We start from the raw sequence: 26,297 nt of genomic DNA, 5'->3' as shown, positions 1-26,297 counted from the left end.
CTACATAACACACACACATGATGCACATGTCATTTTCTCTACAAGACGCTGCTCAGTTGTCTTGTATGGATTTCGAAATTTGCGATGTATAATGGTCAAATATTTTCAGATTGTATTGCTGATCTTATATAAATTGATTGACCAAAATTAAGATAACGATATTTTTAAACCCTTTAGTGCTATAAGAAATGCGCTTAAGAAGGGTTGGTGCAGCCGTTCCTGCTTTAATATCACTTTCGCTCAATGAGTACTTTGACTCTCTTAGCTTTCTTAGTGTTTTGTGACTCTTACAGAGAGCGTCGAAATAAGAGACAAGGAAGAAACTCCTTCATAATTTGATCAACGCATCCAAAAATTAGTTCGAAATTCTAATCCAGCCGTACTTACAGGTGTTCTCGAGCCAAATTTGTTTCATACAACAAATTTTACGGTGATATAAAGAAACGCGCAGCACCGCTTTTCATAGTTTTATATAATGATTGAGCATGCAAAGCTTTAACAAAAAATATTGAAGGTCACTGGTTTGATGTGTGACTTCTAAGTGACGCCTCTTTAAAATGTTCCATATATCTCATTTGGATCTTATAGTTTCACTATTTCTAGTTTGCATCACAAAACCAAAATAATGACTTGCTCCATCCTCTAAAGCGTAAATATGAATTCCTAATCGTACACTATAGAGATCTACCCAATAATATAAAGCGTTTCCTATTTAATAGCACCAAACCTAAGTAAAGCAGAGTAGCAGTCACTGACTGCAGGAAGTCACAAATCTATACTCGTGGTTATAGTCATGGCAACAATCACGCGTCAGTTACTGATTCGACGATTTGCCAACAATTGAAGCAAACCGCATTATATTCGAGTGCCACATCAAGTACCGTTGTTCATACGGGTAACTTGGGTAGAACACATTTCCATACTGCGAATTGATAAACCGCAAATCCAAGGCTTCCGTAACCGCATTTACCTACATGCTGTGCACTGTGGTTGAGCTTCCTTCGCAATGGCAATAAACAGATACTTACTTTACAATAATACAGGGCAATTGCAACAACAGCGTTGCAAGCGCTTCAGGGCATAAGCTGCCGTGGCGGTATGTATGTATGTATAACAAAGCGCGTGTGTTTATGTGAGAATAGAGTCGAGCATACTTGTACACACACACACACACATACAGTTGCGGCAAGTGCTGTTTGTTTGGTTTTTGTTGTTTGTTTTTGATAAAAGTTTACTGGGTTATGTGGGTAGCAGGTGTGGTGCGTGCGTCGCACCAGTCTTTCAGGCTAGTATGGCGACGCAAAATGGCATTCGGCTTCTAGATGGCAACATATGTTTGTGCGTCCTTGTGTCTGTGTGTGTGTATGTGTGAGTGTATGTGTGAGTGTGAGTGTGCCGGAGCATTAGTATTGTTCTCCAATGCAGCTTGGCTGCTGTTAAAGTCAGCAATAGACAAATCTACGAACGTCGATCTCATGGCAACGTCGTACGATTGTTGTTGCAGGTAAATGCAATCAGTTATGACATTCTCCAATTTTTTTGCGGTTGCGTTTTTAGCTTTGTGTCACGTAATTTTTGCTTGAACAACAGATCGAATATTAGTTTGCGCTTTTATTGTTTGTGTAACTCTCTTCTTACCTAACTGAACTTGGAAATATATGCTTGTATGTACATATGTACGTGTAACTATATGAATATCTGAGGAAATGTGCACTTTCAATGCAAGCAGACGCTATTTAATCTGCTGAAAGTTTGTCTTGCAAATTATTGTTTTCTGTTGTCATTGCGGTAGAAATTCGAGTAGACAATTACATGCCAATATATCCGTTTATATGTGTGTATATGTGTGCAAATGCGCATGTGTAACATTACCACAAAATAATTACTTATGTGTGTGTTTATGCGGTTAGTTAAATATACAAAAGTATATGCAACATTTGCAAATATTGTTTGCTCTAACTTTTGAGTCATATTTACATAACACTCCGGCAACAAATTCAATACGCAGCGCAAGTATGCTGCCAGCCAACAAGCTTACAGCCCTCGAAAGAGTGGAATTGAATTTAAAGCGAAGCGATTTGCGTTGTTAAATAAATGGTTGTCAACCACATATGTATGTATGTATGTATGTATGTAATAGAGGAAGCAAAAGCGTTATAAATATGTACATGCTTATGGCACAGAGAGAGCTCAAAAATATGTGAAGTGAGTCGAATTTCGAACAAATTGTGTTTGAAAACGATTATTTTAGCTTTATGGTGTTAACAGAGGACCTTACCATTTCTTATTGGTTGATATTGTGGTTCATCATTTGAATATGATGCCCTTTTTGCGTCACTCTTGTGTCGAAAGTGCTGATAATTTTGTAAAAAAAAACTTTGAATAGAAGTCGGGAGCAGGATGTTTGTCAGGAAAACACATTGATATTCAATTTCTGGTACTGTATAAACTATATTTAGCTGCCTAAGTGTGAGCTTTTCCCTCTCGGTAACCGCAAATATATTGCAGCCGTATGCTTTATTACAAAACTTCCTTTTTATATACTGAACGAGTCCCACAGTTTTGAGATATCGGCTTGAAATTTTGCGCAGATCCTTTTCTCGCCAAGAAGCTGTTGATTTAATATTAATTAATTAACGTCGGCCTACTATTTCATTTAGCTGCCATGCAAACTGAGCAATCAAAAACAAGCATTTTTGTGGAAATATTTTTTATCTCCGAGATATCTCAACGAATTTTGGCATATATTAAACTCCATGTCGAAAATATAATCCGCGAAAAAATTGTTAAGATCGGATGACTATTGCTTAAAGCTGCCATGCAAATTGAGCAGTCAAAAACAAGCATTTGTGTGGAAATATTTTGTATCTCCAAGATATCTCCACGAATTTTAACACATAAGTATTATACTCCATGCCAATCATATAGTATACCATGAAATTATTAAGATCGCACAACCATAGCATATAATTGACCAATCACCAATCAAGCTCAAGTCCTTCTCGAATATTATCGCTTCGCTGACACCGAAGTTTACTTTTTTGCTTGTTCCACTTCATTTTCAAAGCGTTTCGGCAGTCACTGACAGCTGAGCGAGTAACACTGCGCGCTTTTCAATCTCTAGAACACTCACTCACTTATAATTTGTTGAATCCATTTTGATTTCCTGCTGAATTTTCAAAATGCCAACACTACTACGCATATCAAGCAACAACAACAATATTAATGGTGAAATTATGTACGCCCTTTTGATTTCTCAAAACTCCCAGCAGCTCTCCGCGAGTGACTTGCATTTCACTCGTACATACCGTACTTGCCGCATTCTTGCTTGCCACAACGTGCTGCAGCGATCACATTGCAGCTGAACTGCATGTCAGCACCGCAACAACAACAGCAGCATCGACATCAATGATCGTTAGCTCAGCTAGCTATGTATGTGGCAATTTCCTTTATATTTCTTATGCTTTATGCCAGTTCTTCTGCCGTTGTATTGTTGTTGTGTGGAAAATGCAAATTAAATAAAACTACTACAGAACTATACAAATATATTGTTCGGGATTGAAGGCGATACGGCAAATGGAAAACAGCTGAAACAAAGCGCACGAAGCGACAGCCACAGCTGCGCAGTTGAACCGCCGTGCGAACTCAGCGGCGGACAGTGGCGCGGCTTTGTTACATTGAACTTTTGAACTAGTTTCACTTTGAAGGTTTTTTAGCAAGAGCAACACCGCCGAAAGACACGTCAGTCAGACGTTAGCCGGCTATGTATATAATTTTCGACACGCTCCCCCGCCTTTTCACAGTTTCACTGCAAGGCACTTAGTGAGGCGACTGCACGCTCGTATTGTCTCTAGCCGCTTCCCAACGTCAAACTCATTATGTGCTGCTGATATACATAGCAGTATGCACATATGTACATAGTTAGTTGTATACTTATTTACTACAGCAAATGGAGTAAATTGGACTTTTCCCGCACTCACAGCTTACTTTCCTTTTGTTGTTGCTTTCTTATTGCTGTTGTTGTATTTTGCATTTCTTGCTTTTTTCTTTTCGTATTTTGTAGAGTTCAGATCTTTGCTGTAGATCGGCGAGCACGCACAAATTGTCTGTAAGAAAGTCTGCAACGCCGCCTTAAATTACAATAATGAGAGATCTACTTACGCTTATTTGCTTATTTGCTTGTTTGCATTGGAATTGAAAGTTTAACTTCCAGATTCATGCTTTTCTAGCATTTGCAAATAATTAGATAATCGCGTGTGTAGCGGCATTAGTCACTTGGCATTCCCAAATCTCGAAATAAGCGAAGAAGTGGCATTGCATATATGTTTGTGATATGTCTGTCTGTGAGTATCTGCAGTGGGAGCCAGTTCTCAAATTTCCTCAAAACTCGTTTTTAATGCAAATTACAGCGCTATTATGCTTGTAAGCACATAAGAGTCTGCCAATGCTTAGTTTATTGGGTCACGAAAACGTAAACTCTTTGATCAGACTTGGAGGAAATGTCCAAAATCACTGAAAAGCACATACTGGTGAGAAGAGCAAGTATGTTTTTTGAGTATAAAGTTGGCGTAAGTCTTCGATAATAACCAATGATAATGAATATATATTTTTTGAGTCTTCCTTTACTCGGTTGAGGCCATTTCCAGGCTGTGAAGTTAACCGTAAAAAATTTCGAAATTTTTAATCATTGGTTTTACAAATAAATATATTATATAACAAGTTTTATCGCTTCGTCCTGGTGGTTAACTAGTAATTATGGTAATTAAACAAAAATAACTAAGCATATATCCAGGCGCTGAAACATAAGTTTTCCTGAAATTTTAAAACCTTTTTGGATGGCGCAACTTCACGTTTCCGGTGTTTAAAGTTAATATTTAATTGTTGAAGAGTACAAGTTCCAGTTGATTACAAGGAGGAAGGCTGTAACTGTACAGGCAATAATTTGGAAAAAAATATTTTAATAAGATTTAACTAGCAAAATATTTTTGGTGCATTTCTGCTTCTATTTACTTCCATAATACATATCCATATATGTATATGTTCATATATAAATATATCCAAATATAGTCTGGTTTTTGATATACCATGATGATGCTTCGAAATATTGTTGACTAATCATGATTTTCCAATCGACCACGAAGCAGATTAGGGTTTAATTAAATGCACGCGAGTTAGAAAATATGATACCAATAAAGAAAATATTCAAATAACGGTTTCATAGTCCATAACGATAGGTGCAAACTACCGCCGCTAATGGATTTATAGTTGCATACTGTGTGCCAGAAAGGCACCACATCAAGCTGCAAGCTGCTTTCTTAATATTCCAACTCAAATTCAACCCCCTCGATCCAGGTCGTTAATGGATTTTGTAATTTTATATCACTTTGAGCGGTTGCTAACCCATTTTAAATGCAGTTTGTGGCTACACGAAGGATGTGGTTATCATCCCCGATTGTTGAGATATGCTCGTATATACATATATTTACCATTTGTTCGACAGCATAGTTGCATATGTATGTGGGTAACAATCTGTGGGTGGTTGTTAAATTGTAAGTTGAAAGTAAGGAGGACAAGCCAAAATAAATCCAAAGTGAGTATTACCAATAAAGAAAATACATTCACTTGTGTGTGATTCTGAAAATTCGTTGTGTGGCGTTGGAACCTTCATTGATGTGGGGTGGATAGGGAAATATTGATCCTTTTAACCTTAGAACTGAGCTATATTTAAATGCTGAAATGTGAAGGAAAAAGTAAAAAAGTCGACTATTAGAGTGACCATATTAATATACGAAGTCTATATTGACACTGATTTTTTTATTAGAATGAAACTGTTTGTGCATTTTCCGATCTCTTTTTGTGACCGTTTTCAGAAGCTTTGCTTTGACAGATCACAAGTGTGTCGTGTCAAGCTGTCATGTCAGTTTTGTACAGTTTTGTTTGACATGAGACTTACGCCTGAACATCCGTTACAAATTGTTCAACTTTATTACAAAAATTCACGCTCTCTAAAGACGATTTTTCGCGCGCTTAGCTCAACTTATGGTAAAAATAATCGGTCTACTGAGCTTGCTGTTCGCAACACCATCATCCATCTTGAGACACAGCATTCATTATTGGATAATATTCGACCGAATAGACCACGTCCAGCACGCAATGAAGAAAATGTAGCAACCGTAGCTGACAGTGTACACGAAGACCGTGGAGAGTCGATTCGGCGCCGTGCGCAGCCACTCGGATTGACGTATGGAACGACTCTTCGTATTTTACGTCGCTATCTTAAATTGAAAGTGTACAAAATAGCGTTCGACTTTCTCGAGCGACATTGAGCGTTCCAAGAAGATTCGACGTTTTCGAGCAAAATTTTGTTCAGCGCTGCGGCCCATTTCTGTCTCAATGGGTATGTAAATAAGCAAAACTGCCACCTGAAGAGATTCAAGGGCTGCCATTTCATCCAGAAAAAGCAACGGGTTGGTTCTTCAAAAATGATGCCAGTAAAATCGTATTCCTGAAATTGAAACTCGTGATCTCGGTGACATATGGATTCAACAAGACGACTCCACTTCGCACACACCGCATCAATAATTGGATTTATTCCGCAAATTTCTCGTTTTGTGCCGATCGATTGGCCACCGTAATCGTGTGATATCACCCAGTTATACTTTTTCCTGTTTGGATATGTAAAGTTTTAAGTATATGCGAACAATCCCGCTTCAATTCTGGGTTTGAAGCAAAACATCACGCGTGTCAATCGGCAGTTACCAGCCGAAATGCTCGAACGAGTCAACGAAACTTGAACTTAATGGATGATCAGTCTGAGACGTAGCCGCGGCCAACATTGGAAAGAGATAATCTACACAATATAAATGCCAAAGAATGTTTTTTCAAATTCCCCTTTACATTTGTAGTTTCTGTGTTTTTTCTTTAAAAGAGTAGGGAATTTCGAAATGGATCACCCTTTATAAAACACACTACTAATACATGCTCAGAATTATTTAATAACAAGCACAGTCTAAATGTTTTCTTAATTTAACGGTAAACGCTTCAATCTCCCATACCATCTTGATATATATGTATATCCGGCGCAAGTTCTTGCTTCCTGTTAGCCACCTACTTATTTTTCAATTAAACTTTCGATTTTGTTGCGTATTTTCTCTTCTTTTTTCTTACTTTTTTTCTTTTGTTATTTATTGTGTTTTTATGCGCGGCTTTATGGCTTTTGGTTTCCATAATTTGCGTGCTGCCACTTGTTGTCATCGTAATCAATGAGCACTTCAGCAGACACAGGCCAAGCGCAACACGCGTGCTTGCTGCCACAATCCGACTTGCTTAACGACTTATTTGCTATTTTTTTCGAGCGAAGAATTTCTCAAAAGCCGCCACATACTTGAAATGCCGCAATGTTCATTCAGCGGCGCAGCAAGCAATGGCAGCTACCAGAGCCACGTGCGCAGTGCTTCCTTTTTTGTTTTGCTTATTTGTGCTACACAAATATCTGTAGTCTCCACTTCTCAACCATATGTGTGTGTGTATTTGTGTTTGCTTGTATTTGATTTTTGCATTTTTCGCCAAGTGGTTTTATCCAAATTGGCTGAGATTTACTGCGACGTGCAGCATCACGCGAATCCGTGGGTGTTTGTTGTTGTCGCCTCATTGTTGTTTTTCACGTTGAAGTTGAATCTTTTGTGTAATGATATTTTGTAGCTTATTAAGTACGTTTAGAGACTTCCACATTGCTTGCTGATAAGCAAATTTAGCGATGAAGCGCTATACTTTAAGTTACTTTGCGTCAATTTAGAATTTTGTTGAGTATTTTCTCAACTTTTTCATGTCACTTAATGTGCATTGTATGCTTTGTTTTGTTTTTCAGATATTTAGCGCTTCTCTTCTGCCGTTGACATTGGGCGTTGAATTGACTTTCGCATTGACATTTCAACAAAAGATTGTGCGTTTGACAAGCAACAAGTTTGTTATTTAACCGCTAAAATCGAATTTCCTTTATTTCATTATGTAACTACAGAACAATACAAGCATATTTGTGAATATTTGAAGAAAATAATACAATTGGATAATATTGGAAATTTTGAATTTGCTTATGACAAAACCAAAATGAAATAGTCAAATATTTATGAAAATGCTTTAATACATTTTTTAAAGATGAGATTCTTAAGCTCAGCACGTCTATTTCTTCCCATATCTATGTATTTGTATGTACATATATATATGTACCCAAAAAGCTTGCTGTAGCAACCCAAGTTCAATACAGCAGCACACAACAGGAAGTTGCTAAGAAGTCGTAAACAATTACTCAATATAGTCGTGAAAATTGCTAAGCATTATGTATTACCCGCTGCGACAAAATCTAACTGTGCGTATCTATGCATCTTTTAGTGATGCATATCTAAAAGTCATGTCAGAAAAGTGGGAACTATGCAAGAGCGGCATGAAGTGCAGAATGCTCACATGTGAATATATGTCTGTAGCGTTTAATAATGTGTACATATATGCATGTGAGAAAGATTTGTTGCCTTTGTCACCTCAACAACGCTTATAATGTAGAAGATATGTACATATATGATTTGGTAAAGAAAGAATTGGAAATGAAGGTTTTTTCTAACCGTTATGTGTTTTGTTGTATGAGAATTATTTGTAATTTAATACAATACTAATAAATATGTACATAATCACAAAAAATTGAGATGCTCAAGAGTAAAGATGGGAACAAAATCGAGTCATACAGAAAGAGTAAGAAACATAGTTTCCTCAAAAGCATTTTTGGCATGAGCAGACAGACTTAAAACTTGTAAGACTCTTTATTTTTCGGAAAAAATATAAACTCAAGTTATAAATTAGTACTTGAGTGCTGACAATAATCATCTAAGTATGTGAAAAAACTGTATATCGCATGTCATATCCACAATACCTAACTATTATTCACCATATGACCCATAAGCAATTTTGAGAATAACTCACTCTAAATCGTATATAAAGAAGTTGGGACTCAATTTATTCATAGATCAACTTCAGCGTACTAAAAGCCCTAATATTATATTGTACAAGATAACACATGTCTTATTTATATTTAATTTTTACGATTTATTATATTGCTTAAGGTAAAAGCTAAATAAAATTCGTATAGAAAACCCGTTCTTGTGCCATAAATAACATTATCCTTTCACAAAAAACTAAATTGCGCTCCTCTTGTTGCACGAAAACTCGAATAAATGACTGAAAATTCTATAATATCGTCAACTACCAAGAATACCGTAAACTATGTACTGCTTACTCTCTCTCAAAGTGTTTGCATACATGCACTCGAAAGCTTTTACAAAACACCAGAAACTGTGAGTTCCAATGAAAAGACACTTTACCGGGATAAGCAGTTATTCCACTTATTCCGTTGCTCTCAGGGAGCCTGATTACTACTAAAATTTATATGAGGATCTAACCTTTAACCTTTCTTTGACCCAAGCTCAGGTTATTTTCTAGTGATATAAATTCTTCCTTCTTGTTGCATAATAATGTTAACACTGTAAGCAGAACTATCAATACCGCAAGTCAAGCAAATTCCGTTTGAAAAGCACTGAATCTTACATTGATTTCAATGCATTGATATCAAAGAGAGATTGTCTACAACATTGACTTAGTGCAAGGAAATCTTTTTTATCGCTTGACTAACTCTGTAATAATTATAATGTGTGGGCTGTTGTAAAGGTCGAAGAAAGGCGAAGACTACCTCAAATTGCATCCTGCGCTCTTTCAAATTCAATTTATCCGCTCCCAACGCGGCTTGAAAACTCTTTGCATATTTTACCTAAGAAAACAAAAAAATAAAACATTTTCGTGTAGAATATACAGATTTCATAAATATTTAATACTGTCGCATACAAATACGATATTAAACAATCGCGTTGATACAAAATATGCGCCAAGTAGAAAAAACATAAAAGAAATAATTACTGAAAACCAAAACCAATAAAAATGAAGAGCGAAACACTGCATAAATCATTAGTTCACCAACGATGGGGCGCTCAATACTGTTATTGTACTTATTGCTTTTGTGTGGGTGGCCAACAAAAGTACACACACACACACACACATGCACATGCACACTTTCGTATTTATCGCCAATGTTGCCAGCTTCGTAATGCGTACAACGCGTTCATATGCAATAAGCGCATGACAATAAGTTCGAATATCATTAAAGCGAGGATAAACAAAATATATGCACATACTGAGCGACTGACTACATAAATATATACCTACATACATATTTTACATATTCACATTAGAGAACGCGCTTGCGGATGAGTACTGGCGACACAGATATGACAGTCAGAGCGAGCGATTATAATGTCAGCAAACACACTCAGCGTTCGACTTATGAGTAGGTGGGTGATTGGGGAGGCAAAAACAAAAATCATGTAACAACAACAATAAATATTACAAACACAGCAGATCTTTGCATATGGAAATATGCAAAATCACGCTATTCATCAGAAGCGGCTGATCGTTCGGCTGATGTGTGCGCTGGCATTGACTGACAACAGAATCGGTTTTGTTGGAAAATTGTATGCCCGATATTATGTGTTATTATTTGTTTTAACATATAAACGTTTAATATAAATATATATACTTATATATATACATATATATACGTTTGTGTGTTTATGCCTAAAAGCACTTAAGTTGCACGACATTTTCGCTTCTAGTGCGGCCGTAATGCAGCGTTGCAAGGACGTCATTAATCGGTTTTATTGGTTTAATTATTGTTGTTCGCGCTTTTCCAGGAAAATTGTATATCTCAGAGTTGGACTACAATATTGATGCGATGGACACATTTTTTGATTTACTTTTTATATTTGTACTTTTTATATTTAATAAAATGAATTTATATTCCGCGAAGCGGGAGCGTATTTTTCTGAATTCGGCCTTTATGTATGGTATTACAGCTGTATAAATGATCCTCATACATATTTTACCCGAACGCTTACTAGACTTGTATTATTAATGGAATCTCATGAAATAAATCGATAATGGATTTTTAACAGGAAAAAAAAATCATAAAACATATCGAATTCGAGTTACTCTCATATTTTAACATCTCATGTTATAAAATTCTCAATAAGAAAGGGGTACTCAGTTATGTACAACAAAACGGAACACAATAGAACAGAATTGCAAATATTATGTATTAGAAAATGTATTAAAAAAATGTAAGGTTAGGCTAGTCTGGTAGGCCAATAAGGCACGCATAGACCAGTTTGATCCTTTGCGATACCAGATGGACTTCAGTTGCTATGTCCAAGAAGAGTAGTCATCGTTTGGGATGCCTGCGCTTGACGCGAATTGTAAGACTCTGCGGCCTCACTATCGATGCTTCCTACAGTGTATCATACTGTGGATACCCCAGAAGCTTACAGCGTTGTATTCCAATGCGGGACAAGTGCTAAGAGATGCTCCATTGTTTTTCTGGTTTCACGTATCATCTAGAGAGATTGTGAAGATTGATTTTATTCGTGCTGATATGGCGATGGTATAGATCAGGGTAGATAATTTTTCAATAAAAAAAGAAGAAATCATAGCAGCATGTAACTCATCGGTGACGAAATATAATGTAACAAACATTAAGGGAAACATAATTTACGGGGGATCTGAGATCGGGAAAATAAAGTGGGAAGGCGTGATTTAATTGTTGAGGCTTAAGAGCGGTTTATATAGATTATTATTTACTCTTTCACCTAATTCAGTTTGTGGATTTTTTATTTTTATCTTGGAAATTTACCTTTCTATGCCTCAAAAACACTGAATTTTTTTAATTTGAAATATTTACTTTTTTTCCTCTTTCCTAATATCGGAAAAACCCAATATTTTTAATAAAAAAATCTCAAGTTGAAATTTCAAATTAGTTTAATTGGAATAGGTCTTATGATTGCTGAAATCTCCTCTTTTGATGGCATTAACAATATAATATACACTGCTATGCCAAATTTGCTCAGAGAACGCAAAAGCACTCAACAACTGAAAACGATTTAAAACTGTTTATTTGCTGCTGCTTGTATGCACGACCGAGCTTCTGGCACTCTCAAGCCACAGTATAATAATATTTCAGTATAAATATATATCTACATACAGATATAAAGAGTAAATCGCAAGCTTAATCGCCACGGTAAATACTTTCGAACCGACAATGGGAAATTCATTGCGTTGATAAATTGAACGCTGGCACGCAAAATGCTTTTCCATTGCGGTAAGGATAATAATCTGAGGCGATTAGGTCGCCAGAAGCAGGTATCCTTTCATACAATGGTGAATATGCATATACCGTTAGTTCGTAGCAACGACCACAAGCACTATAAGCGGAGCGATAGAGAATGGGAGTTGGTATTAATGTGCGGCGAGATGAGTTTTTAAGAAATTTATGGCGAAAATCTAAATTTGCTCGCACATTACGCGTACATTAGTTGGGGATAATGCATTTTTAAAAAGTTGCAAGTGACCTGAGAACGAGCGAGAGTGATATAAGTACTTAAAGTGATTTACTTACATAAACATTTATATATTAAGAAGACAACTACAGTTTCTTTAATATGCTGTATATATGTTTTCTACTTACAGTTATGCTGAATTCCCCATGTACAAGTTGAAGGGTACAACTATACTTTTCCATCAAATCAATTCGTATATGATAAAGCGTAACGCTTGAGACTCGACACGTAAAAGCCAGCAAATTAAACGGAGTGAACGTGAGCGCGGTAAGTAGTACAAGTAGAGAAACGACACAAGATCACTACACCCCAGTCAAACGTTTCGAAAAAAGCCATCACCATTTCGTCGATTGCGATTAAACGCAGGCCAACGCTGCCGCAAACGCCAGCGAGTGCCCCACAGGTGTTATCGCCCAAGCGACAGTGCGCCACCGCCGTTTCGGTCATACCCGCCGTCGCCGCCGCCCAACTGACACCACAAGTCCAGTACGCCGCCACACCAGCCGCCGCAGTCGCCCTCAAGGCCGGCCATCAATTGACCTTTAATCCCGCCGCTGCCGCCGCTGCTGCCCAATACGCCGCCACTGCCGCCGTCAATACACATCAACACCACCAACACCACCACCACACACAGGTCGCTGCCGCAGCTGCAGCTGCCGCCGCCGCAGCACAGCAACAACGCATCGCTGTCGCCGCCCAACATTATAATTCCTCGGCTGCTGCATTGTTGAATCAGCACTTGCATTCGGTTGCAGCTGCATCGCATTCGTTGTCACCGGCCGCAGCGGCTGCCGTTGCTGCTGCCGCCGCACATCAGCAGCACGTTGTGTTACAACAACAGGCACAACAACAACAACAACAGCAGCATCATCATCATCACGCCCAGCATTCGCTGAGTCAGCAGCACGTTTATCAGCAGCAACAGCAACAACAACAACAGCAGTCATTGCGTCAGCAATTGCAGGCACAACAGCAACAACAACAACAACAACATTTGATCATCAGTAGTGCCAGCACAGCCAGCAGCACACCAAACACCGGCACATCGCTGACCGCTACAGCGCCCACAGCAAATACAACAACTACAACAGCGACAGCGGTTTCAAACGCAAGTGTCGGCGCTCAAACAGCCACAGCTGTTGCTGCTTTAGCAGCCAATTCGGTCAACGAAACTTCGTCACATTCGAATACATCCTCTGCATCGACTACACCGTCACCGGCGGCAGCGACAGCAGCACTTAATACGCACGACAACAACAACAATACCAGTGTGTTGAGCAGCAGTCCAATCAGTAGTAGTAGCAACAGCAACAACAACAACAACAGCAACACAATCATTACCAGCAGCTCGACAATGGAAAATCAAATGGCTCTAGCTCCACTGGGATTATCGCAAAGCATGGACTCAGTGAATACGGCCAGCAATGAAGAAGAGGTAAGTGCGTTATGTTTAGATATACCTCGTACGCCTAACAATGGAGACAGAGATAACAGCTGCAAAACAATTGCCCTTTATGGAATACCTATATGAAGTCCAATATACGGCCTAATGCGTTTTAAGCCCCCGAAGGCTTGGCATGATATTGATCTGTTAGTCCTCTCACATATTTTATGATAAGTCTTGTTTAAATTAAGGGTAAGGCGTATTGGTTTGGCAGCACAAGAGGCTACTACTATTCTGCTGGGATGGACATTTCGGTTTTGAATATAAAACTGCATTTTCTATTTGGTTTTCAAAAGCTGAAAGAAATAACAGTTGTTTGTTCACAATTATGTTATCAGTCTTTTTACATTTCTGATTTTTTTCTAGCTATATTGGAATAACGTTAGATGGCATCCTAAAGTGCTAGATCCGCACAAACTTTTTAATGTCCTTTCAAAGCAGTTGAACCAAATGCCTTTGCATTTTAGTCTTAGGGTCACATTGTCTCCAATCATTTTTTAAATGGAATTTTTTGCAGTAGCGTACCCGTACATCCTTGTTGTAGTCATTATTCCCGACGTATAGTGCAAGCACCGCAAACAACATAACTATATTGTTTCTTCTTATCGCAAATTGACGCCAATCGAGATACTAAATGCAGCCAGGTCCTTTTCCACTTGATCTCTCCAACGGAGTTGAGGTCTCCTCTGTTTCCCGCCGGGTACTGCGTCGAATACTTTCAGAGCTGGAATGTTTTCATTCAATCGGACGACATGACCTACCTGATCTTAATTAGCTGAACTATGTCAATTCGTAGTGTAACTCATGCAGCTCATCGTTCCATCGAATTCGCTTTTCGCCGTTGCTAATGCGCAAAGGACTATATATCTTCCGTAGAACCTTTCTCTCGAAAACTCGTAACATCGACTTAACAGATGTTGCGTCGGCCATCTATTTGCCTCGCTCCCTTATCCATTCTGCAGAAAGCAGAAGTAACGCCGCGAATGTTGAAGCCAATGATATCAATACCATCGGCATATGTCAGCAGCTTTATTAAAGATTGTGCCTTCTCGATTCAGCTCTGTAGCTTGAATTATTTTCTCCAGCAGTAGATTGAGGAAGTCACACGGCAGGTAGTTGACTTCTCTGAAACATCGTTTGAATTCGAACGGCTCGGAGAGGTTCTTCCAGATTCTAAGGGAACTTTTGTGGAGGGAATATTTCGCCTTTTCACTTTAACTCGCCTTTAAACGGATGTTTTTAGGCTACCCAAAAGATACTTGGTCCAAGACTGGAAGTCGTGATCTGCTTGAGACATATTTGAAAGAATCTTTCCCGGCCTCCCCGAAGTGTATGGCGCCCAGAGAGTTTTCCTCTCTTGTGTCACCCTCCTACGTCCACGTTCTATAAAAAAATTTGTTTCACATATCCATCACCTATTACATTAAATTCGAACATTTTAATTCGGAAATTCAGGTCGTTCTATAATGATGACTTTGCAGGGAAGTATGTATATTGTGCCTTCGCCTTACACTACTCAACAAATCTGACCAACGACAGATATGCTATGAGTGTGGTGTCTTTACTTCATATTTAAGTTCAACAATTTTCCACCACATACTGTTTAATATTTGTCATTTTAGTAAATCGTGGTGTTTTTGACTCACATCCTACTTGTTGGAAAAGTTTTATATAATTTTTGGTTTTAGCAACCCAAAATTAGCGAGAAACAAACACTAACATCACAGTCACAAAATGGCAGTAAAGTAGTGTTTTTAGCAGACTGATAACATGTGGGAACTCCGCTCTCTTTTTCCGTATTCTATAGCATGGCCGAGCCTCAAGTGAACTTGACTGAACGTAGGGCTACGTGAGTTGGCTGGCAAACCATTAATTCTTGCCTAGTTAAAAAATCTTTCTCGCCAGTAGTAAATCACAAGAGACTCTGTGTGCTCCCCGAACTCAGAAAAGATCAATATTTTCCTATAATTTTTAGCGAGTATTGCAAAAATCCTTGGTACATATATGAATTTCGCAAAAAAACGCCAGCTTCCCATAAAGCCACAACTTCAATTTAACACACAGCGTTTAATTTCCCAAAAGAGCCCTACAACTACAAACTATTTGATTTACCATTTTCAATTTGCATTATGTCATGGTGTACAAATAAGTGCATTATCAGTTACATTGTACTATTAATCGCCTTAAAGTATGCTATAAAAGTTTTTAAGTGCAAATTACAGCGAAAGCAAGTTGTGATAAATGTTGTTGGGCAACGGTGTATACGGCAACGGAGAGACGCGACAACAACGCAGGTGCCACTTAACAGTTTTGAAGCGTGCTCAAAATTTTAATGGCACTCTTACTATTTGAAACGCTTACAAATTCTACGAAGGGATAATTTTCGATCAAAAAAATAGAGTAGTGACAAACTGCGTAATGCTTGCGTGTGTTAGTGTTGATCTTTAAGTAGAAGTGATGACGGTGTAAAGATGATTTCAAGAGTGTTTGCGCAAATTTGTGGAAAATGTGTCAAGTGTAGTTGTGTGCGTGTTGTTTTTGGACTTACTTTTATAATGGGGTTAATGTTTCGTAAATTTTCAACAACAAAACGCCATTATGTTTTTCTTTGTGGTAGAGCTGGCGGTATTTTGTGATTTTTCGGTGTTTCTTCGCAACGTTAAAGCAGTTTGTGTCTTTTGTAAGCCTTCAGAGTTTGACGCAGGCTGTATTTTTTTCTATTTTATTGATTATTTTTGAAACAATTTTTGTTGCGTATTGAATATTATGCAGGAAAATAGTTTCATATGTAAATTGAACTAAAATATAACTTTCAAGCAAATAAATTTATGCAAATATTATTTTCTTTCTCGCCAAATCATAAATTAGCTTGTCATTCACCATTCTCTTTGTCACCTAGCTCGCTTTTGCACTTAATTCAACGCTTCGACATTGTTGTTAGTTAGTAATTATTAAAAAAATATTACTTGCAACTGACTGCTCAGCAATTTTTGGGCATTACAAATGTTGGCTTTTGACTTCTCTCCGCTCTTCTAATAAATATTTCATAGGCTGCTCTGAGTGCGAAAGTACATGACACGCCGCGTGGTGTCTGTAAAATGAATCATTCAAGTTGTCATGATTACAAGTAATCAAGTGCGTAAACTTTTGCTGCAACGGTAATTCGAGCCTGCGTGGCAAGTAGACGCAAACTTTTTAACAGCAAAGGCAAATAATTTTCGTATTTTCGCGGAGTGTGCGGTGAGCAGTGAAAGCGGCATATATACTATATATAACTGTATATTTGTGTATGTATATTTAGTTCGTTGAGCCGTTACTTGAGCGAGAGAGTAAACAGAAAGTAAATTTGTTGTTCGGTAGTCACGTCGGTGCTGAATTGTTTGAAGTGTTAGAACTTTTTTCAGTTTGTTAATGGCGGAATTTGTTTGTATGTGTGTTTAAATGTACATACATACATACATATATTTAGCTCGAGTAGACATTTCAATGTCAAATTTGCTTCTTGCGGCAAAGTGGCAAGTGTCAAGCTTACATTCTAACTACTGACAGCGGCACTTTTCGTTATTTATTTCATTCGAAGCGTTGACTAAAGTTTGTTACAAGTACATATAGACGCAAACACACACCTATGCACATATCGTACATAACTGATTTTTTGTTGCAAGCCGGAAAAGTTTAGTTGTTGAACTTATGCATGTGTGTGTGTGTGTGCGTCGCACGGTATAGAACACTTTAGTGCCCTAACAAATAGCTACCCGCTAGCTCTGCTAACACGCACACGCACAAACAAACGCGCTGAGCGGAGTATACAAAATCGCCCTGGGCTGTTGGCCTTTTGCTTCCCAGCTCTCAAATAACAGTTGCTTTTAAATATGACAAAAAAAAAAACAATAAAGAAACAAACAAAGTTGGCTATACAACATAGGACCACCTAAAAACACACACGCATAGATACCCTTATGCACAATAACATAAAAAGACAACCGCTTTCCTTGCCTCCCCCGTTCATCGGTCATTCTTTGCTTCATTTTGTTAACTCTACATCACTTGGCGCGCTCCAACGTGCCACTTGCAGGCGTTCACGCAGGCGACGACGTATAGCGCCCGTTGTTGTTGTTGTTTTTGTGCTAAGCACATTTAGATATGTACATATTTTCGTTGTAAACTTGCGGACAAAGTCAAAGTTTAATTGTGTGCAGCGTTTAAATGCTTCGCCACTGTTGCAAAACCGTTAGATTGTTGCACAATCTTTCGGTCAACTGATGACTTGCAACGTTTGCTACCGCCACCGCTAACACTGTTGCCTTCACTTGAACACCTTGACCGCTCGTGGATTGAAACTTTTAGCAGGAATCACCGGAACTTAAGTGTACGAGTAGTCGTGTTGGAAATTGTCAGGAGCACAACGTTGCATCACTGATAAGCATTTCACTCATGTATTGTTGTTGGCATGCAGTTGAGGTTGCGAAAATGAAATGCAAAATGATATGACACTTTGTTGGTAATGACTGTCAGTTTAATATTATTGTAATTTTTTCATATTCAGGGTTGAACTTGTAGTTACAAATTCGTGTTTAATGTTTTGTGTTTTCGAACAAGTGATGGGAAATTACTGGGGTCCTTAAAAAGCGCTCAATTCGATCTTGCTTACTGGCTTGACAACCTTTCATCAGAAGCTTAAGGAACTCTAACTGAATAGCAAAGATCAACTCGAGTATAAAGGCTTTTACTTGTTAATAAAAACGCTGAGAGGATGGAAACCCTAAACTCGAGTTTAAAAGCTCACGTTAAAAAGTTATAAGAGTTGCCACTGAGGTGTTTAAGGTATTTGCACCACTGACTAACTACACTAAATTAAGTTTCATTTATTGTGTACATAAAAACCGAAGTCTTGAAGTTTTCAAGAGGCTTTGACTTGCCATTTACCGAGTGAACTGTTGTGCAAACTCAAGTTTAATGTTTCCTGTTACGCAAACCGGTTAAATATGTTCATTGAAGTATTCTCTTGTGAAATGTTGATCGGCTGATTTGACACTAAACTCGAGTTTGAAGTTTTATGTCATACTTACAACATTATAATATTGTTATTGTATTTAAGAAATTCTGATTTCAAACTGTCAAAATATACTGACACCATCAACTCGACTTTAACATTTTGCCTTTATAAGAAAATGTTTAATGTGTGCATTGAAAGTGTAAAATGAAGACAAGCCAAAATAGTAAATTTAATGCTTATGAGAGCTAAATATCTATAAACTAAAAAAAAATCAATAAACTCGAGTTTATGAAGCGGGAGGAAACGTTTTTTATTTTTCAGAAGAAGTAATTAACCAATAACTCACTGCTAGGCTTTTATTGAAATTTTTACTTCTCCAAAACAGGCAATGCCGTGGAAAAGACGAATCTTTTATGACAAAATACTCTAAAAAGTTTTAAATCATCAAATATTGGGTATTCGTAAAAGAATTTTGTCAATTGCAATTGTCGTTGCAGTCGTATATCGCCAATCCTACCAATCCACATTGTGTCATACCACACATTTTTTAGAAAGGTGAGATTTTAATCTTCTTTTAACCAAAGTGATTAAATTCGCGGAAGTTGAAAAAACTTACAGCTGTTCAAAAATGAGTCAAAATAATGAAGAAATTCGCTACATTTTGAAAACTTTTATATAAAAAACGGAAGAATGTCACGCCAGCCACCAATCAAATTTGTGAAGTTTACGGAGACGATGCTGTATCAGTTCGTGAAGCACAACAATAGTACGCTGGCTTTCCATATGAGCTAAGTGCGTCGCTGATATCTGTATATACGCCAACTAGTCCCTTTGTTTTTGGATATCTATCTGAAATTTCGTACACCACTTTTTCTCCCCAAGAAGCTGCTGATTTGTTCGGAACGACGATGTCCACAATAGCATACAGTCTGCGAAAAAATTGTTTCGATTTTTTAACATATAACTGATATATAATCCTTTGCTGGAAAACATGTTTTTATTTGAGAAAATGTATTAACGATTTTTAGCATAGATTATTGTCTAAGGCAAGGCTACATATAATATAGCTACCATATAAACTGACCGATCAACATCAAATACTTTCTTAGAAGACTTTTTCATTTGATGGATTATTACTCAAGGCAACGCTAAAACACCTGAAGAAATTTTCCAGATCGGGTCACTATATTATATAGCTGCCAAATAAACTGACCGTTAAAAAACCGGTTATTTTATGAAAAACCTTTTTATTTGTTAAAGACAGCATAGCTTTTGGCGCATTTCACATTTTTTCTTGTTTTTTGCTTGACTTCGCTGCAATTGTATTCACAGATCTATCTACATATCTTACATACAGCAACGAAATTCATATCTTCTGGTGTTTTAATATTTCATTACTACAGAAAAAAATCTCCACATTCAGTTGCACCGCCGCACACTTTCGCGTTAACTTTAAAATATCGATATACCACGCACGCACCCACACACGCTTACAAAGGAAAGCTATCAAATGTAATTTTACAACAGTATGCATTTCAAAGGAGCTTAAAATATTCATCGCTTTCATTTATTATACACTTTTACGCTATCTGCAGATATCCGGCTGTATTCTCCACGCCCCATGCCATTGAGTGCGCACCTACACTCACATGCAATACCTATACACACGTACTCCATACACACACATACATGCGATAGTGTGGAGTGCGATTGGAATGAACTTACGCGCAATTACTTGCTTTCAATCGAGTGCCACACATAAATTACGCGGAAAAAGTTGCGCAGCAAATGCGAATATGAATAAAAGTGATACGGTAAATTTCGACTGCAACGCGCGCACTCGCATTAAAAATGTATCAATCAAATGCCGAGTCGGTGCAGCAACACAAAGAAGACGCAGATCTGGGATAAAGTATGCGTGTGTATATTAGCATATACATTTCGAGCTAGTATACTTTCTGAATTCGGGAGGCTAATATAGTTTTGGAAATTTATTTGACGCTGAGGTCAGCAAAGATTTTCGGGGTCTAAGGTTGCGTTCAATACTTATTACTAATATATTGATGGGATTTATGGGATGATAATGAAAAAAAGCAAATAATTTGCACTTGATCTTCTTAAATAAAAAATATATAACATGTAACGTTATCGAGTTCAAAATGTTGCATTGACAACAAAAATGTTCGTACATCCAGTTCTTTTGCTCTGGAGATTGTATTGGGTAGTCGAAAAAGTCTTTTCGTATTTCTGATCAAATTTTAACTTGTTTTTTATATTTATAATAATAAATAAATATGTATCATTTTGGTCGACCGCTTTTTGCCATTTTTCCGCTAGAGGCATTATTTCATCAGTGTAAATCGAAATTTAAAAATTTCTTCATTATTTTCACTAATTTTTTAACAGCCGTAACTTTTTTCAACTTCCCCGAATTAAATTTTTTTGGTTGAATAAAGCCTAAAATCTCACCTCTCCAACACTGTATGGTATGATACAATGTGATTGGTAGCACTGGAGATATGTATACGACTGCAGCAACATCCATTGACAAAATACGAAAAGACTTTTTCGACTACCCAATATTTCTCTCTTTTCTAACAACAAAAAAAAATTTCATACACATACATTGTATATACAAAGGAAAAATGATAAAAGCAGCAAATTACTACTAATAGATTTGGTCACAACCAAAAAATATACTAAGGAGATGCACATATAACATTACAGGGAGATGCTAAAGCGTCTACATTACAAAGAAAGTGAGTTGCTTGCGAAAGTAAAAAACGTTGAAAAAGTGTGGGCGCATGGATTCAATAGTGAAAGGAATAGAATAAAATAACTAAAGCATTTCTTTTTGTTAAAAACAAAATGGCAGAAAGCAATTTCGTAGGTCGTTCTAAAAAAATGGGCATTCGTTGAAGGAACGCTGGCATAATCAGCAGCAGAAAAGTGTATATGTGGATGTGTGTGTGTGTTCTTAACAATGCTGCTACGAATTGTGTGAAAACAGAAATTTAATATTCGTACTTTTCGTAGTTGTTGCTATAACTGAGTGAAAGGCGTAAGCTGCTGTGAAAATTGCTAATAGAACAGAAGCAAAAAAACGCTAATTTGAGTAACCGCGCAAAGAAGAGTTGAGTAGAGTTTAAAATGCAAAACAAAAAGAAATAATAATATGAAAAAACAGGGAAAGTCAATGAAAAATTTTAAGCAAAATTTAAAAGCAAATTAATTTAAAAAAAATAAAAAAATGTATTTGAAAATAAAAAAATATTAGAATTAAAAAATTAAAAATAAATCAAACTAAAATTAAATTAAATGAAATAAAATAAATTAAAATAAAATATTTTTTTTTTTGCGGATGAGGGGGTGGAAAATGCCTTCCGCAGCATCCATGCTATCGTCACAGCAGCGGTATGTGCCACTTGCAGGTTACTAAAAACCCCCCCCGTCTAAGGAACCGTTACCCACCCTGAGATCGCATTTGTATTACTTCAGGGTGGCGTTCCTTTTTTCGCATTGAGAGATTTACATCTGCGCACCAGCGTGCAGTTCTCGCTCCTGAGTGAGCCTGAAGGCCTGAGCTCAGTCTTACCCATAAAATAAAATAAAATTAAATAAAATAAAATAAAATGAAATAAAATAAAACAAAATAAAATAAAATAAAATGAAATAAAATAAAATAAAATAAAATAAAATAAAATAAAATAAAAATAAAACAAAATAAAATAAAATAAAATAAAATGAAATAAAATAAAATAAAATAAAATAAAATAAAATAAAATAAAATAAAATAAAATAAAATAAAATAAAATAAAATTAAAATAAAAAAATAAATAAAATAAAATAAAATAAAATTAAATTAAATTAAATTAAATTAAATAAAATAAAATAAAATAAAATAAAGTAATATAAAGTAAAATAAAATAAAAAAATGAAACAAAATAAAATAAAATTACATTAAATTAAATTAAATTAAATAAAAGAAAAAACACTTTATATACTTATATATAGTACACTTTACAAAAACAAAAGATTGCTAACAAGAAATTGATTTTGATCGGTCTGTGTGTATGACAGCTAGTATATGCTTTGGTGATCCAGCCTGTACAAAATCTTTGGAGATTAAACCGTAGTCTAAGGCAATGACCCACGTCGAATATCATGCAGATATCTTAACAAATGAAAGAATTTTCCATACAAGTACTTGATTCAGATTCTTCAGTTTGTGTGGCAGCTATATGCTTTAGCGATCCAAGCTGTATAAATTCTTCGGATATTGCATTATTTCCTTAGCCCAGAATTCACGTCAAGTTTCGTGAAGATTTCACCGTTAATCGCTTCCCATTCTTGCTACGCCAAAATTTTTTGCACTCTTACTCATACTGTTTCGAACTTAATTTCTGTTAATATTTCTCTTTTGCCTTAACTTGTTTAATGCTTCATTTTTTGAACTCGCGTAGGGTTTCTCGGAACTTTTACTTTCATTTCAACTTTCTTCCTTCTACCCAATATACTTACAATTATGTAATCAAGCAAATGCGACGAGCCGTATGAAAGTGAGAAAAGGTATTGAAAAACAAAGCAAATGCTGGAAGTGAAGTGATTGTTGAGCAGACAGAAGACCGGTGTAGCCTCTTTAATGCTTCCCTTAACCACAAGTGCTTGTGCGCAAACACTCCATGCACTGTTTGCTGTTGCCCATTATCCTTTGCGCACTTGCTCCGCATATGCTCGGCATTTCCCACCGCTTTTTGTTTTCCCTGTTTGCTTGCTTTAGCCCAAGGCGCATGCAGCACACACACACACACTAAAATGTATATTATGCGACTTAATTTGAATTTTTTTTACATGAACTTAAAATTTTATTGTTTTTCCTTTTAATTTTTTCTCTTTTTTTTTGCTTTCAAGTAGCACTCACGGTGCCCTGCTTTCGCAAATCTGCCAATATATGCATTGAGCATATTCGAGTTTCGAGCATGCAAGTGTGATTGTTTGCGCGACCGCTTACATCAAGTGCATATCCTCTTGCTGTCACTTTCAATACCCTTATTGTTTGTTTTGGCATCTCGTTTCTTTTTGCAACTTTTTGCATTTGTTGTATGCAGCCTTTCAACTCGTTCATGCGATATTGACCGTTTGGGCAGTCAATCAGCGATAGCAAAATATGACAACACCATACATATACATACATACATATATATATGTATATACATACATATGTATGCCATATATGCATGTTAATATGCTTTTGTATACACTTATGTGTGTTTAACTGTATCGACGCTCATATGCGGGTGCCACACTCTGTACTTTCAGCATGAGCATGAATAAGTTAGTCAATTAAAAAAGTATGACAGAGGTTGATTGTACGTAAATATTTTACTAGGCTCTTGCTATTGCCTCACTTACCCTCGTTACCTTTGACAATTGGCGCGCATGTATGCGCACACGCACACATACATACATATACATTTTGGGTATTACCTCCTACAGCTCAGCTTTACTGCCAAGTCACATATGTCACTGCGCTGCACTCTCCTCTGATTTTCAGCCGCTGTGTTATTTTATGCATGCCTGTGTTTGTGTTCAGCATGTGCTGGCGTTGCACGCGTAGCGACCCTTTATATTTTCACTTCAATCTTGCAACATTTTCATTTAAGCTCTTTATGAATTTTTAATACGCTGCCGGGCAGGCATTGATTTATACAAGCAAGCGGTAGCCATATTGAAAAAAAGTGCTGAATTATACTTTTTACACATTCGAACAGTATATTTTTAGGGAAAATTTCGCTTCTGTGCATGACACTCATATATGCATAATAACTAAGTGGCTTCTATTGAAGTTGGAAGCAGTTTAGGTACAACTTTTGGCTGAAAGCGAGTAAGAAATGCACCTACATTACATATTTGCGTACACATTCAACAAAAATACTATATGCATAAGTACAAATTTTAATTTTCGCATTTCCTTCAACACTTATGCATATTTTTGCAGCAACTCAATGCGGCATGCACGCCGATGTATTTGTTTGAGCAAAGTAAGAGATTCTTGAGTACATGCATAAATTTCCACTTGAAATAACCTCATTAACCCACATCATAATTCTAAAGCGAAAGTGAAATACACACACACACATACACTTACACAGTAATAGTTGTTGAACAACCTAACTCACACATCATTCAGTTTCTACAATTGTAAAGAAAGCAGTGCGCAGCATTCGGTCGCAAAGCTTTGCACACATGTCAATCAATACTTTCAACCTACACAGCGCTTAGCACGGTAAAGTGCAGCTGCAACAGTAGTGGTGTTTCAAAATTGTACTTGTAGTCGTTGCAACACTCAGCCGCAGCGACGCCTCTAACACAATAACCATAAAAACGCGCACACCAACGTACACACATGCACACCTATATATTTTTTGCACATATACGCACATGGGTTTGAGCTAACAGACGATTTTGCCGCCTCTTCAACATTTATGTACTTTAAAATGGCTCTGTTTATACAGCAAATACGCCGAGCCAGTAACTATAGCATACTTTAAGGCGCTTAGAGCGTTGTGGCAAGCGAGTTGCTGCGTTAAGCGTTGGTGGCCAAAGAAAACATAAACAAACTAGCAAGTGTATGCTCTAAAGTGTAAACACGCTATTTTTACACAGTTATGCAAGCGGGCATTCGTGTGTATATATGGGTGTAAGTTAATGCATGTAACCCTATATGGAAACGAACTTCCTTCGAATTAAATTTAAAATTTTTCGGCGTAAAGCAAATGTAAAATGATAATTTCGAGTATATTTGAGCGATAATGACTTCTGCGGAAGTCGATTTGCGTGCACTAGCATACCATACCAGTTCCTAACTAGTTGTTTGGTCACCAGTTGTATTTGTTTTGTTGCGGTTGCGGTAGTTTTGAAATGTTTGTCTCTAATGAAATAATAGAGGAAACAAAAGTAGTTTTTTTATAGTTGCCACCTGGTTATAATTTTTATTTAAATTTAAATTGAAATAAAATAAGTTGTTATTCTCTATTTAAACACAAATTTAAGCAGGTAATTGAATTTGAATATATGTTATTTTATGGTTGCCACCTGGTTATAATTTTTGTTTGTATTTGAACTTAAATGGTAATAAAATAAATAATTATTCTCTGCTTAATCACAAATTTATGCAGGTAATTACATTTGGAAATATGAGTTTTTTATGGTTGCGACCTGGTTGAAATTTTTGTTTGTATTTCAACTTAAATGATAATAAAATAAATAATTATTCTCTACTTAAACACAACTTGGTTATAATTTTTGTTTGTATTTGAACTTAAATGGTAATAAAATAAATAATTATTCTCTGCTTAATCACAAATTTATG

General features: G+C 36.7%; 1 protein-coding gene across 1 annotated transcript in view; it reads left to right on the top strand.

Annotated features, from left to right (window-relative positions):
* The window catches only part of LOC126751014 (probable serine/threonine-protein kinase DDB_G0267686), a 166,702-nt gene that overhangs the window by 3,307 nt on the left and 137,098 nt on the right, over positions 1-26,297 (top strand). Inside the window, 1 exon segment of the mRNA XM_050460903.1 lies at positions 12,761-13,920. Within this exon segment, the coding sequence (XP_050316860.1) occupies positions 12,761-13,920 (1,160 nt within the window).

Source organism: Bactrocera neohumeralis, chromosome 2 (assembly GCF_024586455.1).
Source record: "Bactrocera neohumeralis isolate Rockhampton chromosome 2, APGP_CSIRO_Bneo_wtdbg2-racon-allhic-juicebox.fasta_v2, whole genome shotgun sequence".
Classification (NCBI taxonomy): Eukaryota; Metazoa; Arthropoda; class Insecta; order Diptera; family Tephritidae; genus Bactrocera; species Bactrocera neohumeralis.
Note: the sequence above shows the minus strand (reverse complement) of the source record. Positions and strands in the feature narration are given on the sequence as shown.